The sequence below is a fragment of the Zeus faber genome, assembly GCF_960531495.2.
Source record: "Zeus faber genome assembly, chromosome: 20".
Lineage (NCBI taxonomy): Eukaryota > Metazoa > Chordata > Actinopteri > Zeiformes > Zeidae > Zeus > Zeus faber.
Window position 1 is genome coordinate 3,088,731 of NC_137207.1, and position 18,888 is coordinate 3,107,618.

An 18,888-nucleotide genomic window follows, 5' to 3' on the forward strand; every position below is an offset into this window, starting at 1 on the left:
GTGTGTCAACATTATAGTAAGCCAGGGACAGAGTAGCGGTTAAGCAAGGAACTATGGGGAACCACGTCATCGTTATTTGCTGACAAGATAGTAATTGGTGGACTCAAACAGAAAAAGGAGGGGAAATCAATAGCTACCAAAGATAATAGTGGAGATACACAGAAAAATGTACTCCAGAAAAGAATGTAGGTAGGGCTCTAAACATGAGGAGAAACCAACTGTATAAAAATGTGTGCTGTAGTTTGAAAGACAGTTGTTCTGCAGACTAACTCTGCTTTTGTTACTCTGTAATAAAGTCAAATCTGAGAAATCAACACCACCTTGACTGCTGCCTTTTTGATAAAGAATCGAAGACTTACTCTCCACGACACAGTGCACCTAGTCAGAAATCTGAAAACTTTGTGTAACAATGGAGGATTTAATCTCACCAAGTGGGTAAGCAACGACTATACTATCTTCAATCCCAGAAGAGGATCGAGCCAAAAAGCAAGCGTACTTGGATCTGGACAAGTACACACTTCCCATTGACAGAGCACTTGGCTTGCTGTGGTGCACAGAGTCCGACAACATCTCAGTCAGTGAGAAACCATACACCTGGGCAAAATTTTGAAGACTGAATTACAATTTCAACTTAATGTCTCAATATTTTAGACTGACAGTCAGAGCTAAAATACATTGCAAATGAGGACCCACGATTCTATACTTTTGTGGTTTACATAATTTCTGCGATAAGAGAACACACTAAAACATCACAATGGAGGTATGTGAATAGCAAATTACATTACATTTACATTTAGTCATTTAGCAGACGCTTTTATCCAAAGCGTCTTACAAGGGAGAATAACATTCAAGCTACATTGCGACAGAGACATTAGTGTAACAATAAATACTGCTAGGTAGTGCTAAGTAATTGTAGGTTAGGACAGGAGGTACTCACTGAAGAGCTGGGTCTTCAAGTGCTTCTTAAAGACAGAGAGGGAGGTCCCTGCTCTGGTCATTTTTGGCAGCTCGTTCCACCAACGTGGAACTACAAATGAGAATAGCCTGGATTGCCGTGGCTGTATGGCCGGCAGAGCCAGGCGACGGTCATTTGACGAGCGTAGCATCCGGGGGGCAACATATGCCCTTACAAGAGCATTTAAGTAGGCGGGAGCATTCCCAGCAATCACTCTGTAGGCAAGCATAAGAGACTTGAACTTGATGCGAGCGGCTACAGGTAACCAGTGGAGCTCGATGAGCAGCGGAGTGACATGTGCCCTCTTTGGCTGGTTGAACACCAGTCGCGCCGCCGCATTCTGTATCATCTGTAGTGGCTTTACCGCACAGGCCGGCAAGCCTGTTAAGAGGGCGTTACAGTAGTCGAGACGGGACATCACCAAGGTTTGTACCAGCAGTTGAGTGGCATATTGGGTCAGGTACGGCCTGACTTTTCGGATGTTGAGTAGTGCGAAGTGTAAGGCCAGCTGAAGTGGCAGGACCGGGAGACGGCGGCAACATGGTCCGAGAATGTCAGTTGGTCATCAATAATGACACCTAGATTCCTTGCAGCCTTGGTAGGAACAAGAGATAGAGAGTCAATTTTAATATCAATGTTGTGATAAATACCTTGTTTGGCCGGGAAGACCAGCAGTTCCGTTTTCGCAAGATTTAGTTGAAGGTGATAATCATTCATCCACGTGGATATGTCAGCGAGACAATCCGAGATCCGCGTCGAGACAGTGGGGTCGTCGGGCAGGAGGAACAGATAGAGTTGAGTATCATCCGCAGAGCAGTGATATGAAAAGCCATGTGAGCGGATGATCAGGCCCAGTGAGGTGGTGTATATGGCAAAGAGGAGGGGTCCTAGCACCGAGCCTTGGGGCACCCCTGTGGTGAGGTTGTGAGGCACAGACAGCTGGCCTTGCCATTCACACTGAACGAGCGCCCAGTAAGGTAAGATTCGAACCAGGAAAGTGCACTGCCCGTTATGCCCATACTTGAGAGTATGGACAGGAGAATGCTGTGATTGACAGTGTCAAAAGCAGCTGATAAGTCAAGCAGAATGAGAACCGAGGATTTGGCAGCAGCTCTAGCAGTTTTTAAGGCCTCTGTCACAGACAACAGGGCTGTTTCGGTGGAGTGACCAAATATAATCCATTAGACAATGCCTCGCGGGAGGTGAGTGGCACAAAGTTTGTGGAATGCAAACGGTTGATCCATGGTCCAGAATTATTTTCTCTTTGAAGTTTTCTTGTTGAAAATACCACTCAGATTAAGCATTCTAGCCATTCTAACATGCTTCCATACCCCTCTGTTTCATTCCTGTTTTCGACAGCTGTTTCTGTGTCTGTAGCTTTGAATGCAAATGAGCTGCTGCTCCCCACGGCCCACTACGGAACTGGCTGTGGCTTTCCAGTCATGCCTCCTTGATACCATGGTTACGGTAAGCGATTACCCCCATGAAAGCAACCGATATGGCTGATAACAAAAATGCGGGAGTTCAATCGCACGTATGATCCAGAATCTGATTCAGAACTAGGAGAGGCTTCTGCGGAAGTTCGATGTGAGTGTTGGTACAGTGGCTAACATGTAGATAGGTTGTACATGCCAACTTTTACTTTCTCTGCTCTGGCAACTTTGGTCAATAAGCAGTATCGTAATTAGCTAATGAAATGCAGTTATGCGCTATGTAAGTTACATGTTGCAATTGGTAACAGATATTTTGATTGATGCTGAAAATCAATTTTATTTTTTACAAAATTATGAACAGAGATGCCCATCAAAAACAGCATCCTTTATGTGATGTTAGCCTTTTTTTATATAATGAACTTACGCCACTATAATTCAGCATTAATATGTTTTGGAACATACTTTATTTATCAAGTCAGTATCATCGCCCTCTGGTCAGTTTTTCAGAATTCGAGGACTGCCTCGAATGTCCAATGTTTTGTGAACAATATATTCTGCTCTATGTCCACATAACCTGCAACAAGTTACTTGTTACAAAGTTCCAACATGGTGCGCGTTTGAAATTTGACAAAGCTCGCCGCATATCCGCCTCAGCTTGACAATGTCTGTCAGCTTTCTTGTTTCAAAAGCTTTGTATTTTGGTGAAATGCTCAAATGATTACCTTTTTTTGTATAGGTGCACATGTGGAAATTGTGCAGGAATGCCTACAGAGCCTACAGAGAATAAATGCTAGATGGAAATAACACAGGTAACATTTTTATGAACTACACTAATTTGTTTGATTGCAGATACCATTTGTCACATACCATGACACTTACATTATGTAATTCACACTAGATTACAAGACGGCTGCAGCAGCTCGAGGACAATTTATCATGTATGGTAGACCATCCTGGTTCAGACCCAGGTGGCCTGAATGTGTTCTTTCCTACAGAAATCATTCAACATGTACAAAGCTGACTATGGGTCTCTATGACAAAGGGAATAGAGCAGTAAGTGTTTTTTATTATTATAATTAATGCTTGGAGCTATTAGAGAGGGAGAGTATTGCTTATAGATTGAATTAGAGAATTGCATTTGAATGCGCACAAGGGATGCAACTAACTCACTCTAAACTAAATAATAAAGATAAAGAAATCACAGTGCCTACACCAACATCACTTGGCCATGAGCTTTACCGGAGTTCCGAGCTTACTGGTTCACAGTTCCCTGGATCACCAGAGTTATGCTTCCGATGGGGTAGTCTCGCCTTGGGCCCAAAAGAGTATCCCGGATCCTTACTTACTGTTGGGTCCGGAACTGCGAGATGCAGCAACGGTTGTTCAGCTGGGGTTCTTCCGGGGCTTGGCGGGTGGTAGGTAGGTCACCTACAATGGAAGGAAAAGGTATTATAAAAACTTATCAGCAAGGCTTGACAGGAGGTCCAGTGTGAGGACTGCTCAGCACCAGAGGAGGTAGAAGGCGGAAATATTTTCAAGGTATAAACGTGTACCTGAGGATCTCTCCGACTCCGTAGAGTTGCAGTGAGAGAAACGTGCTTCGATGGTCAATGGTCGAGGAGTTGTGGCGAGGTGTTATCGGTCCATTGGAAAGGGAGGTGTTCCCTCTGCACATGGATGCAGAATTTTGCAATCCGTCTCGTTCAATCATTTAATACCAGTAATACATTTGTGTTAGACAAATAAATCTTGAAATAAAAGTAGATAAAATTGCACAAGTAAATACATCTTGAAAAAATTCACACATCAATAAATCTTGGAATAAAAGAAAAGTAGCCCGGGTTATACACAATATAATTGCAGGTTTTGAGTAATACCGTCTGTGGCCGCAAGGGGCGTCCAAGTTCTGCAATTGGAATACAGTTTAACCACATTTCATCATCACATTCCTAGTTTTGTCATTTCTCGTCCCTTAAAGTCGAGAATAGTGTCGTTCTTCACAAAATCACCTAAGAGAAACTTTAAGGTGGTTACACATTAATCAAGACATTTAGTTCAGTCCATCTTGTTCTTAGGAAAACACAGAGTTCAGGTTGTGGGTGTTTCATATGCAAATGGTTGAGTGTATGCATTGAGCCAGTGGATGCAGGTAATGGGGAAAATGGGTTGAGCAAAACTAAAATGAGAGCAGTATTCATGTGCAAAGGCATGGTGGAGGTTGACTTAATCTCTGTAACCATTCTGATTAATAATGGGGATGTACAGTAAGTGGCCAGAGGTGTTGATAGAATTCCACTGGGTAGCCATCTGATCTTATTGTTTGGCATAGAGAAGAGTGCTGAGTTCTTCTACAGTAAGTGGTTGATCTAATATGGCAGCCTGCTCTGTGGATAGTTTAGGGAGGTTGATATCATTGAGGAATGAGTTAATGTTTGAAATATTTGATTCATTACCTGAGGGATAAGACATCAATAACATATTCAGAGACGTTTATAATAAGCTAAAAGTCCTATCCTACCCTGTGGATCTTTGATGGCTGTAATAAGTGTTTTTTCTCTGTTGCGTTTCAATTGATTGGCAAGAAATGACTCAGAAATCACTCTTGTTCTTTGCATGAGGAATTGTTTCTTTTGATGGATGATACTCATTTCGGATTTGCTCGTTGAGTAAGTGGGCTTATTGGGAGTGCAAGTCTTTTGTTGTTGTTGATCTAATTTATTTTGGCATTCCTGCCCTTTCTTTTTCTTTTGAGTGGAGAATGAAATAATACTTTCTCTCAGAACTGCCTTTGCCGTTTCCAAGAGTAAGGATGGTGATATTTCTGAAGAGTCATTCAGTTCAATGAAGGAAGTTAATTCTCTGGAAAATAAATAGTTAAATTCTTTATGTCAAAAGTGAGGTGTTAAACCGCCACCTGCAGGAGGGGTTCGGTTATTTGTCAAAAAAAAGTATATTCTAGAGGAACTTTGGTGGGGTGGTGAATAATAATTATGTGTATTCTCTATTATGTGGATTATTTGATCACCAACAATCGCCAAGAGCAAGATCATGGCTCTTTCCTCACCTGGGGCCAATCTCAAGCCCCTCCCACTAGCTGTAAGCCTGCCAATTGCCAGCAGGCTCCTCTGACTGCTCGCCCCCACCCTCACTCCTGGATGTACGATGCGGGGTCGTGATGCTGGAGCCGGTCCTTGGCCGAGCCCCCAGGCCTAAGCTGGGTTGGCCGATACCTGCCTGGTCCCCTCCTGCCTCCAAGGATCCCAAACAGTCCCCACCCCTTGGGCCAGGACGTGGCCCAAGGGGTACCTGAGGCCATCTGCGGCCCGCCGCTCCCCAGTCTCCGCGGCCGGGCACTCCCCAGTCTCCGCTGCCTGGTCTGCATGACGACGGCGCCGCCGGTCCCGGTCTGCACGATGACACTGCCGCCGGTCCCAGTCTGCATGACGCCGGTCCCGGTCTGCACGACGCCGGTCTCGGTCCGCCAGTCCCTGCCGCCTCCGCTGAGGCCCTGCCAGTCCCTGCCACCTCCACGAGGCCCTGCCAGTCCCTGCCTCCTCTGCAGAGGCCCTGCCAGTCCCTGCCTCCTCTGCCGAGGCCCTGCCTGCCCTGCCGCCTCCGCTGAGGCCCTGCCAGTCCCTGCCATGGCCGCCAAGCCTGTCCAGCCTGTCCTTGCCCTGAAGCTGGGTTGAACCCCTGAGCTGCCCAGCTCCCGGACCCGACCCCCTGGTTCCCCTCCGGAGCCGCCTCTCTCATCCGACCGGTCTGGCTTCCGGACCAGGTCCCCTGGACACCCTCTGGAAGGCCTCCTCTCACCTGCCCTGTTGGTCTGGGCAGGGTTCCAGCTCCCGGGCCGTCCACCTGGGGGGGCCTACGTTTTTGCCCGACTCCGGGCTTCCTCAACCGCCCTGCTCTGGCCATGCCCCTATCCTGCTCGTCCCTAGCGATGTCTTGGAGCTATCCCTTAAATGGGGGTACTGTCATGATCCTTCACCTGCCGTGTTCCTATCTGTCTCCCTCTAGCTCCCCCTGTCTGCCCCTTGGGCTCTCTGTCTCCCTCTAGCTCCCTCTGCCACTAGGGCTCTCTGTCCTCCTCTAGCTCCCCCAGTCTGTGTTTCATGTCACTTCAGTTCCCTCTCACTACACACCTGTCCCCGTTCTGTTATCACCCCACCTGTCTCCACTTCCCTCACCACTCCCCTTGTACTTAACCTGGTGCTCTTCACTCTATCTGTGTCGGTTTGTGTTTATTGCTTGTTGCCTGCATTTGATACCTTGGTTGCTGCATGCCCTTTTTCCCCCGTTCCACATCTATGCCTGTTTTCCTGTGTGTACCCCGGACTCTCGCCTCCTGATTCCCTGCCGGCTCCTCTGCTCCTGGTCCCTGAGTCCAGCTTCCCTGCCTGGTCTCCCGTCTTCCCCGTCAAAGTCCTTGCCAGTCCTGATCCCCTGTTTGTTGCCTGTATTGCCTCAATAAACCCCTGACAATATTCCCTAACCATGTGTCTTGCACTGGGTTCCTCATCCTGACCATCTCACCCGTGACAGTAGTTGACAAATTCCATGACTACCTCTCTGGGGCCCAGCTCACAGTGAGAACTAACAACAATCCACTCACATACGTTCTCACGGTGGCCAAACTGAACGCCACTGGTCATAGGTGGATGGCAGCTCTCTCCACATATGAGGTCTGCATCCAGTATGGACCAGGGAGAAAGAATATTGACGCAGATGTGTTATCCAGGAATGCGACAACAATAGAGGATGGGTGGATATCTCTCTCAGGAATAAAGGCCCTATGCAGACAGGTCAGTGTCACCGAGTGCCCAAGTCCCCCAAGCCGATGTGAGTACCAGTTAGGTGCTTATATATATAGGGCGATATATATATGCTGTATAAGCTCAAAGCCCCCGAGAGCCGCTGAGCACAGTAAATCTGAGGAAAGATCAAGATATGGATGCTGTCATAGGAAGTGTAAAACAGGAAGTGGAAGCTGGACAGTGGCCTTCTTCTACCCAAAGCAACCACCCAGAGGTTGCCTTCCTTTAAGGGCAGGGACCAAAACTGGTGATGAAAAAATGACTCCTGTACCGATGAACACTATGATTGTCAGGTAGAGAGGTTTTCCAATTAGCGCTCCCAGAAAAACACCGTCCCATAGTGTTGAAGTCACTACATGATGATTCAGAACACCTTGGTGTTGAGCGGACCACAGAGCTAATGAGGGACAGGTTCTACCAAAAATGGCCTCCGGCATTGCAACATATGTCAAAACATGTGGAAGGTTCAAGTTCAAGTTCAAGTTCAAGAGATTATTTGTCACATACATATACATACAGTCATACATATATGCAGTGAAATGTCTCAAGGTGTGTTGCCTAGAACAAACTGCCCCACAAGATTGCCCCATTAAAAGTCCATTAGACTTTGTTTGTATTGATTTTCTGTCCATTGAAAATCAGGTACGCTAAGAATCGTAAATGGAGTCAACATGTGACCTTGATTGTGCATGCATACAACTGCACATGCAATGAAGCTACTGGCTACTCCCGTAATATTTAATGTTTGGTCACAAGCCAGCCTCCTGTTGATGTGTGTTTTGGCACCATTCCTTCATGGAGAAAATTGAGATCAAACACTAACAGTCTGGGAGAATTTTTGAGGAAGGAACTGCAAGCCTATCAGCTTGCCATAGAGGCCGCCAACAAAAATTACCAGAGAAACAAGTGAGCCTACGACTCAAGAATCCAAAGCCAAAACTTGATGGAAAGTGACCGACTGGACCCTTAGGGGTTACAGGAAAGTAGAAAGAAAACTCAAAGACAAATGGGGTTACCTACCACCTACCTACCTACTCCCTACACTACGTTGTCGTAGGGAAGTTACTTACCCATGTATCGGGTGGAGCCTAAAAGAGGGCAAAGTGAAAACTCAACACCGAGACCACCGAGAATAAACCTCCTGAATCTTGAAACCTCCTACCCATCAGATACCTGGTGAGGATGCCAGAAGTTCTTGAAGAGGGAAGTGTAACTCAGAGAAACAGCAAGGCCAGCCTAAAGTTGGCCTTGCTGAGTCTCGATAGGACTCTATGGTCCGGTGCCCATAGTCATCGTACACTGCAGAATAGGAATATACATCTCCAGTAAAATGAAATCACCAGTCCACATGTGTGAAGTTTATAGGTTTTAGACTACTGAGCCTCCGTGGGTAATGAGTGCATACCATGCTTTGTGTGTGTGTGTTACACCATAAGAAATTGGAAAAGCCCATGCTAATGGTAGCCCTACCTGATAGCCGGCTACGGGAGAGCCAGCAGCTAATCCTACAATAACCCTGATAGCGCCACCGGCTACCGGGAAATGCTCATGGTTCCTCCTGCAACATGGGAGAATCACCCAGATTGATAACTCGGATAGCACCACAGGTAGGTGTCTTGGAATGTGTGGCGTCCCAAGACAGTACCAATTGTATAAGATAATTATTAACAGACGGTGCCAGGGGTCTCGAGAGAGAGAGCCCATTGTCAGGGGTCCCAGTGATAAGGGAGGTGAAATGTGAATGGTGACCTATGTAGGGGAATCAGATGGTTAACGTTGTCTCTGGTCAAGCATAAAAGCACCTGCCTCAGTTTCATCCGGCAGAGAATCCATCCGGCTCGGTTCTCTCCCGGACGTCCATGGCAAGTCTGGGCTGATGATGTTCTTTTGTAATAAACTCCTTCTTCATCAACACATCAAATTCATCAAGAAATTACACAGGCTACCAGGAAACGCTTGTGGTTCCTCCAACAATGAGGGGAAGCATTATCCTACCCGTTGCTATCACCCACCGTTTGGGTACCTTGAGTACATGAGACATGACATTGCTTGGCTGGGTTGAGCAAAGAGGCCCACTAAACTGCTAATTAAAATCTGTTGTTATTTCGAACTATGAACAGGACTGCAACGGGTTTCTTTTTGTTGATTCTCCTTTTGCGTCACCTGACCTGAGTGGCAATTGGTAAGAGCACCAATGGTGCTGCGCCGAGAGCACCATTGAGGTCCCTCCCACTAGTTGAGGTTTGGTATGGACCTCATTGGGCCGTTAGACCACAGAACTTGCGGGTATCGTTTTGTATTAGTCCTTATGGATTATTCAACCCGATACTCCGAAGCAGTGCCCCTGCGCAGTATAAGGGCCAAAGGTGTGGCGCAGGCAGTCTTTCAGATTATCTCGAGTCAGGATTCTGAAGGACATCCTGACCGATCAGGGCACTTGTTTCAGTTGGAGCTTCACCAGTGAACCTGCATCAACTAGTTTCCTAACCTCGGCAGTATAGACGGCTGCCTTAGCTTGCCACATAGTTTTCAGTCATTTTAGGTGCACCTGGGCTTTGTAGAACTGCTGGTGGTAGTGACATTTCAAGCTGAGCCATGCTCGTCACCAATATGTTGTGTATGTTTTGTACTTAATCTACTCTCCATAATCTATCCTGTGCAATCCACACTTGCATAATGCAATACTGCTACCGACCGGTATGTTTCAGTAGCAGTAACATGACAAAATCTAACACAAAACTGTTCAGTGGTGTCTGTGTAAATCAGGCCACATGTTGCATGTCTAAATTGCACCAAATTAGACACTGCACATCCTTGGGTCTGCAAGCGTCTTGCATCTTTGGGATTGCAATTTATTTTGGAATGGCAAGTACCATATAAATACAGTAGAAAGGTATATTTGCACTCAATGTGAAAGAGACTTTTATTTGAAGTTTGAACTGAACATTTCCATGTAAGTTATATGCTGGGTCCTTCTAAAACTCAGTGAGAGTTACAGGTTGCGTTATACTGAAACTTGGTGACAGTTCCATATTCTATTTTACTGAACCTCATTGACTGTTCCATGTTGTATTTTGTTTTATTGGAACTCAGAGACAGTTTCATTTCAAGTTATTGTTCCATAGTGAATGGTGAACAATAATAAACACAGTGTCCAAATTAGCAATCTCACTATTGTGGTAACTGAAAATTGCAGCAGTAGTCCGTATGTGCAGCTGTCCTATCACGTGAGCGTTATAAGACAGCTGTTGCGTGATCTTTGCAATGTATTTGTCATTGACATACAACAAACATACCCAATGAGACCAATTGATGAGAAAATTTGATTTCCCCCATCAGATATAATGATATAATGTAAAAGATATTTAATAGTCAATGCTTTGCTATGAACATACATTTGATCGAAAATCAGAAAAGGCCAAAATTTGAATCAGCATCTCTGACTTTTAAGACATCGTAATCGGCCAAGAAAATTGCAATCGGTGCATCTCTAATTACAAGTGTCAGTGTGACGTTACGCAAACTGGGAATGGCATTGTCATGATTGCCGGTTCCAGGATTTTTTAAATGAGGTGGCACAGTAGGGACCAAGAACCAGTCAGTGGGGGGGGGGGGGGTGACTTGTTCTGACTGTGCCACCCTGTGCCACCCCTTTAGACACTTTCTTAAAACAATACTCCAGTAAAAGATCAACGTTAAAGATAAATCAAAATTTGATCAGTAGTCAAAAAAGCAAATTTTTTTTGATTGAGAAGAAAATTAAGTAATATGGTTTTATAGAGTTATATGTATTTTGTTTGATTATATGTGTTTCAATGAATATCAATAATTATAATACAAATTAAATTCATTGTCATACTTCTTTTTGACCATGTTAGATAGATTGGCCAATAACATAATTATGATATAGAAACTAATAAGATACTGCAGGTAAGGCTGCAGTATCTTGGGGGGAAAATAGTAACTTGACTTGCCTTAACTAAGGACTTGACTTGATAACCTGTGACTTGACCTGACTTGGCCAAGGAAAAATGACTTGGGACTTGCATGAGACTTGGACTAAATGACTTGAGACTTACTTGTGACTTGGATAAGAGGGACTTGGTCACATGTCTGTTTTGTAGTTTTGATGTCTCCACTGTTATTCTACCATGTACTAAATAGTAAAAAGAAAGAACCCTTGAATGAGAAGGTGTGTCCAAACATTTGACAGGTACTATACAGTATATCTATATATATATATATATATATATATATATATATATATAGATATATACTATATACAGATACAGTATATATATATATATATATATATATATATATATAGATATAGATATATATATATATATATATATATATATATATATATATATATATATAGATATATACTGTATAGTACCAGCCAATAGATATATATACTGTGTGTGTATATATATATATATATATACACTACTCACAAAAAGTTAGGGATATTCGGCTTTTGGGTGAAATTTCAGGATGAACCTAAAATGCACTATAACCTTTACAGGTGAACTTAATTTGACCAACTGTTCAATGTTTCAGTACTTTTTGCACAACTTGCTGTTCTCTAACAAGGAGCTGAACGGCAAAATTCACAACAGGTGTTTGATTCATGAATCGACCAATACATTTCCTGGTTCAATTAGAATTGGTATTTAAACAGTCCTCTTCATCATGCTGTTCACATTTTGACATCATGAGACTAAAACAAGACCTAACAATTGATCAACAGTACCTTGCCATTGCGAGGCTTCAATCAGGATGTTCTCAGAGGGAGCTGTGACACTCTACTGAGCTTAGAGTGTCACAGAGTGTCATCAGCAGCTTGCAACAGAGATACAGAGAGACTGGAAGAGTCACAGAAAGGCATAGAAGTGGACGTCCTTTGGCCACATCCCACACTGATGAGCACTTCATTGTGAACAGTGCCCTGCGGAACTGTTTGTTGAACTCAACTGCAGGCACATTTAAGGGAGGTGAGAGGCGCCCAAGTGTCACGTCAGACCATTCGAAACCGTTTACATCAGCGTGGTCTGCGTGCAAGACGACTTGCAAGGGTACCTGACCACACCACCAGACACAGGCATCATCGTCTTGCACGGCCCAGGGAGCATTTAGGCTGGATGAGGGACAAATGGGCCTCAGTGCTGTTCTCTGATGAAAGTTGATTCACGTTCAGCAGAAATAATGGCCGCCAACGATGTTGGAGACGTCAAGGAGAGCGCTATGCATCAGCCACTGAGCCTCTGGTGGTGGTGGTGTTACAGTGTGGGCAGGTGTGTCTAGTCAATACAGAACTGCCCTACAGGCAGAGACACAGACGGACAGAGCGCCACATCCATATCACCACCCCCCACCCGCCAAACAAAAACCCAGAAAAAAAAACGCTGCATGTCTGCCGCTCTGTCAGTTCACTTCAGATCCATTAAGCGGATGAAGTCATGGCCCTGTGCTAATTGTCACCAACAGAGAAGTCGGATAATGGTTAAAAGGGAGCAGGGGGGTCAGTGAACACGAGAGGAGAGAAGAGAGGGAGAACAGAAGAAAGGAGGGGAAGGGGGGAGGAGAAAAGAGAGTAGGAAAGGAGAACAGAGGAGGGATAAGAGAGGAAAGGAAAGGAGGAGATGAGAGGGCAGAAGGAGAAGGAAGGACAGGGGAGAGGAAAAGAGAAGAGGGGAGAACAGAAGAGGAGAGAGGAAAAGAAAGGCGGAGAGGAGAGGGCAGAAGGAGAAGGGAGGAGAGAGGAGAGGAGAGAACAAAGCAGGAGAGAGAAGTACAAAGGAGGAGAGGGGAGAGGAGAGGAGCAAATGAGGAGAGAGATGAATAGGGGAGGAGAGAATAGGAGGAGAGGAGAGAACAGAATAGGAGAGAGGAAGGAATGGAGGAGAGGAGAGGGCAGAAGGAGAAGGGAGGAGAGAGGAGAGGAGAAAACAGTATGAGAGAGAAATACAAAGGAGGAGAAGGGAGAAGAGTGGAACGAAAAGGAGGATATGAGAGGACAGAAGGGGGGGTGAGGGGGGGAGGGGGGATCAGGGGACAGGATGAGAAGGAAATGAGAGAAAAGAAGAGGGCAGAAGAGAGGGGAGCAAAGGGGGAGAGAAGACAGAAATGGTAACGAGGAGGTGAGAGAACAGAGGGAGAGGGGGACAGAGGAGAGAAGAGAGGAAGGGAAAGGTGGAGATGAGAGAGGGAACGAGGAGGAGAGGAGAACAGAAGGGAGGGTATAAGGAAAGAAGGAAAGAAAAGGAGATGATGGGACAGAAGGGAAGGGGAGGGAAAGAGAGGCCAAGGGAGGAGCGGGGGAACAGAGGAGAGGGAGAGAACAGAAGATGAGAGAGACAAGAACTGAGAGAACATAAGAGGAGAGCAGAGAAAAGGAGGAGAGGAGGGAAAAGCATGACATTTGGAGAAGAGGAGGAGAGGAGAGAGAGAGAGGACGGTGGGAAGGGAGAAAGGGAGAGGAAGAGGGGAGGGGAGAGGAAAGAAAAGAAAAAGAGGAGATGAGAGGACAGAAGGGAGGAGAGAACAGAGGAGGAGACTGAACAGAAGAGGGGAGGAGAGGGGAGGGGACACAAAGAGAGAGAGGAAAGGATAAGAGGGGAGGGGAGTCGAGAGGACAGAAAAGGAGGAGATGAGAGGACAGGAGAGGTGATGAGAAAGGGAGCAAGGGATGAGAGGGGAGAACAGAGAGGAGAGGAGAGATGAGGAGGGGGGGCAGAAAGGGGGGGTGAACAGAAGAGGAGAGAGAGGAGGGTGGGGATGAGAGGACAGAAGCAGAGGAGGAAGAGAGGACTGGGGGGAACACAGCAGTCTGCTCTCTCTCTGGTCCTGTCACAGTGCTCTCCTAACGAGCAGCATTTCCATTCCCTCACCCTAATTAAAGGATGCTGAGATGGCAAGTCGGTCGCGGGGCTGTTACCTGTTACGGGGAATGCTGGGGGAGGGGGAAGGGGGGCTTTAATTAAGTAATTCAATCATAAAGGCACTTTGATCGTAAATAAATCACGGGCAATGCTTTTACAACTGTCTTTGTGTGAGTGTATCAAACCTGTGCTGGGGAATGGACATCCATTTACCCAGGATGTGCCCACGGATGGAACCGTGCAATCCCGTCATAAAGGATTATTAACCTGTTGGTGCGAAGATTTAAACAAAAATGTGACGTTTGTTTTCTCGAAAAAGTAATTTACTTCACTGGTCGGGATCCCTGGTTTTACCCCCCTCGCTGAAAGTGAGGTATCTAATCTACCATTATGTAGCCGTCCTACGACCTGTCCGCTAGATCCGATCCCATCTAACCTCCTTCAAGCCATATCACCAACTGTCACCCCGGCAATCACACATATGATTAATTCTTCCCTAACTTCCAGCACTTTCCTTTCTGCTTTTAAAGTGGCTAGGGTCGCACCACTGCTCAAAGAACCCTCACTCGATCCAACTCAAGTAGAAAACTATCGGCCGGTCACACTCCTCCCATTCCTTTCCAAAACCATTGAGAGGGCGGTCTCTAGACAGGAAAAAGAATACCTGACAAGAAAAAACCTTCTTGAAACACTTCAATCTGGCTTCAAAAGTGGTCACTCCACCGAAACAGCCCTGTTGTCTGTGACAGATGCCTTAAAAACTGCTAGAGCTGCTGCCAAATCCTCGGTTCTCATTCTGCTAGACTTATCAGCTGCTTTTGACGCTGTCAATCACAGCATACTCCTGTCCATACCCTCAAGTATGGGCATATCTGGCAGTGCACTTTCCTGGTTCGAATCTTACCTCACTGGGCGCTCGTTCAGTGTGACATGGCAAGGCCAGCTGTCTGTGCCTCACAACCTCACCACAGGGGTGCCCCAAGGCTCGGTGCTAGGACCCCTCCTCTTTGCCATATACACCACCTCACTGGGCCCGATCATCCGCTCACATGGCTTTTCATATCACTGCTATGCGGATGATACTCAACTCTATCTGTCCTTCCTGCCTGACGACCCCACTGTCTCGACGCGGATCTCGAATTGTCTCGCTGACATATCCACATGGATGAAGGATTATCATCTTCAACTAAATCTGGCGAAAACGGAACTGCTGGTCTTCCCGGCAAAACAAGGTATTTATCACAACATTGATATTAAAATTGACTCTCTATCTCTTGTTCCTACCAAGGCTGCAAGGAATCTAGGTGTCATTATTGATGACCAACTGACATTCTCGGACCATGTTGCCGCCGTCTCTCGGTCCTTGCCGCTTCGCACTATTCAACACCCGAATAGTCAGCTCCACTGGTTACCTGTAGCCGCTCGCATCAAGTTCAAGTCTCTCATGCTGGCCTACAGAGTGATTGCTGGGAATGCTCCCGCCTACTTAAATGCTCTTGTAAAAGCACATGTTAACCCCCGGATGCTGCGCTCGTCAAATGAGCGTCGCCTGGCTCTGCAGGCTGTACAACCAGGGCAATCCAGGCTATTCTCATTTGTAGTTCCACGTTGGTGGAACGAGCTGCCAAAAATTACCAGAACAGGGACCTTCCTCTCTGTCTTTAAGAAGCACTTGAAGACCCAGCTCTTCAGAGAGTACCTCCTCTCCTAACTTACAATTACGTAGCACTACTTGGCAGTATTTATTGTACACTAATGTCTCTGTTGCAATGTAGCTTGAATGTTTTTTTCCCTTTGGATAAAAGTGTCTGCTAAATGACTAAATGTAATTGTAAATGTAATGTAAAATAAAATACAAGATAAGATATACAATAAGAGAAGCTATCAGACAAGGTTAGATGAGTCATTAGATATGATATGAGATAAGCTCTGATATAATATACAATACCGGACAAGGCAACATGAGATAAAACTTTCTAGCTTGCTGTTTTTCAACGACGGTGTGTTGAAGGATCAAAATAGCACGACTGCACTAATTCATCTAATTCATCGGTTCCTGTCGGACTAGCGGCTGTCTTCATCAGATCAAGCTCAAATTTCACACTGAAAGTGTTGATTATGGGTAGTGATGAAGGGTTCGACTCCTTTTTGATATTTGGCAATTGATGAGTCACTCGGTAAAGATTTGTTCTATTTGAATTGAAATGCTTTGTTCGCCACAAACACATTTTTCAGTGCTATCAGTAGGCTATAATACCAAGCAACAATGCTATGTGTTTGTGGTCTTTCAATGAGTTCCGTGGAATGATTAAATTGTAAAAAGTTTCCAGATGTGTGATTTATCTTCAAGATTCTCATCTTATTAGGGATTTGATTGGGAGTTTGTTCACTACCTAAAAAATCCCAAATGAACGCCTGTGCCGTTGGAATCATAGAATTCAGCCGATGCAGCTCCCATGTTGTCCCTAGCAGACGCTGCTGCCATTTCCGGGGCGGGCTGATAGATGAGCCCTGCTCCTCATCAGCACATCCAGCACAGTTAGACCGATCAATAAGTAATGCTAGAAGTCAACAGTTACGCCTTCATCGACACATCCCCGGGTAGACGGTCGCAGCCCACGCTAGTCGATAATAATTAACCAGCGTCTCCCGGTTTGAATATTTCCACAGGTTTTTCCGAATTATGAGGATTCCCCTTATGTCCTGGGAAGGTCAGCGATCAAGGTGATTTGTGAGCAACTCCCAAAGCCGCTTTAGGCCTCGCCTCGCGACTCCAGAAAGCTGTTATTTCGAGGGGGAAGAAGTATGTTTTTGTCCAGAACAGCTCTCTCTGCAGTTTAAGAGAGACGGATCCACAACGCTCGTTCGTCTCGATGATGCATAATGGTATAATGGTAGCCGGCAGTTGGACATCCCCCAGTGGCCGCCGGATGAATAACATCTGAGTTTCGCATTCGGGAAAGGTGAAAGAGCTCGTTTTTTTGTTTTCCAAACACTAGTCTGCTTTGCTGGACATTAACCATTTTCCATGAACGACAGTTTAAAAATCCCTTTATATTGTGTTTGCAAAGTGCAAATACAATTTTTTTAAATACATCCAACACACTTAGAAAAAATGTATTTATTGATATTGAATGTGTTGACATCCAGCGTTAGCGCTAATAACGTCATTATTTTGAAATACGTTCATAGCAGAACCAAAAAACGGAACGGGAAACCACCGTTCCGTTAAATAAAAATAGGTCACCCTCCGTTTCAACAGGAAACGGTGTCGAATCGCTCCCAGGTGGCTGCGCTGCCGCTAAACTGCGGGGCTGAGGCCTTTTAGCTGCCATCTTATGACGGCATCATATTTCCTTTCCTGTGTGTGCGTGTCCGTGTGCGTGTGTGTATGTGCAGATACATTTGTTAGAACGGGGTGATTATCCCTATTCAATCGGTGTGTATATCTTTATGTGTGTGTGTGCTTCTCATTGGGGCTTTCTTATTCTTTGGTGAAGGGTTTATCTGTGTTGGTCTCTCTCTCTCTCTCTCTCTCTCTCCATCTTCACCCTGTAATGGGAGCAGCTGTGGTCCGGGCGGAGTCGGTTCTGATTCAATTGCAGGGACGAGACTTGAGGCTATTATCTCTCCCGCTTCCCCGTCACGCCGCTGGCAGGCCAATACCGTGTAGTTAGAGAACACGGCTGTCCGTCCAGAAGCCCTCAAAAACAAAAAAGAAAGAGAGTGCTAGATAGAGAGAGGGGGAGAGAGAGAGGGGGGGGGGCTTCATTTATTTGAAACCTTCTATTTGCTGTGATTCCAATGGCACAACACAAAAATAAAATATAGAATAAAAAAGGTCAAAAAGAAATAAACGGAGGGAAAGAGTTTTGAGTTTTGAAGTGTATTTACTACTACTTACTATTTACTCTACTACTAATAATACTTTCGTGTATTTACTGTGATTCTAATGATACAAGCATAAACAAATAATCAATAATTATAACAAAGTAAAGAATAAAAGAGAGAGAGTTGAAAGATAAAGAAATCGTATCGAATTATCTACATTTTCCTCACTCCATTGCCAGATCTATCCATCCATCCATCTCTCCTTTCCCTCCTTGTCTCTCTCTCTCCTTCGTCTTTAGCTCTATTGGGAATCCTATTCTCTAGCTCTCACCCCTCCTCTCCCAGACACACACACACACACACACACACACACACACACACACACACACACACATACACCACACACACACACACACACACACACACACACACACACACACACACACACACACACACACACACACACACATACACTTACACGTGTGCCCCACCCCGGACTGACACACCGCTATAATAACGCAGCTGGGGCGGGAGGGAGAGAATTACACGAACGGTGGTGTGTTGCAGGGTGGGGTGGGCTTTCCCCCTCTCCTCCCTCTCCTACGCCCCCATCCCCGCCACCCCCCTCTCCCCACCCCAGCTGCCGAGTGGAGCCCGCGGAAGGTCAGAGCGAGCGGATGAGAAGAGAGAGGAGGAAGGAGAGAGAGAGGGAGATGAAGATCGGAGAGAGGGGACGCCGACGATGACGACCATGCTGAGCCCAAAGATCAGACAGACCAGGAGAGGTAAGACAAAACGCGCCGAAAATGACACCACAGATGCATCCATCTCAGGTTGAACGGGGAGTCACCATCAGCCACCTATCCACCCACCCACCCACCCACCCACCCATCCATCCACCCATCCATCCAAAAAGAAATACTCTACGTGCAGAATACACACATTCCAGATAACCGGCATTCACCCCG

At 45.7% G+C, this 18,888-nt stretch overlaps 1 protein-coding gene across 1 annotated transcript in view; it reads left to right on the top strand.

Annotated features, from left to right (window-relative positions):
* Nucleotides 1-18,662: 18,662 nt before the first annotated feature.
* arhgap22b (Rho GTPase activating protein 22b) overlaps nt 18,663-18,888 on the top strand; it is a gene marked incomplete at both ends in the record, with an annotated part of 47,187 nt that continues 46,961 nt past the window's right edge. The window contains one exon of the mRNA XM_080021686.1: nt 18,663-18,705. Within this exon, the coding sequence (XP_079877812.1) occupies nt 18,663-18,705 (43 nt within the window). The remainder of the gene's footprint in view (nt 18,706-18,888) is intronic.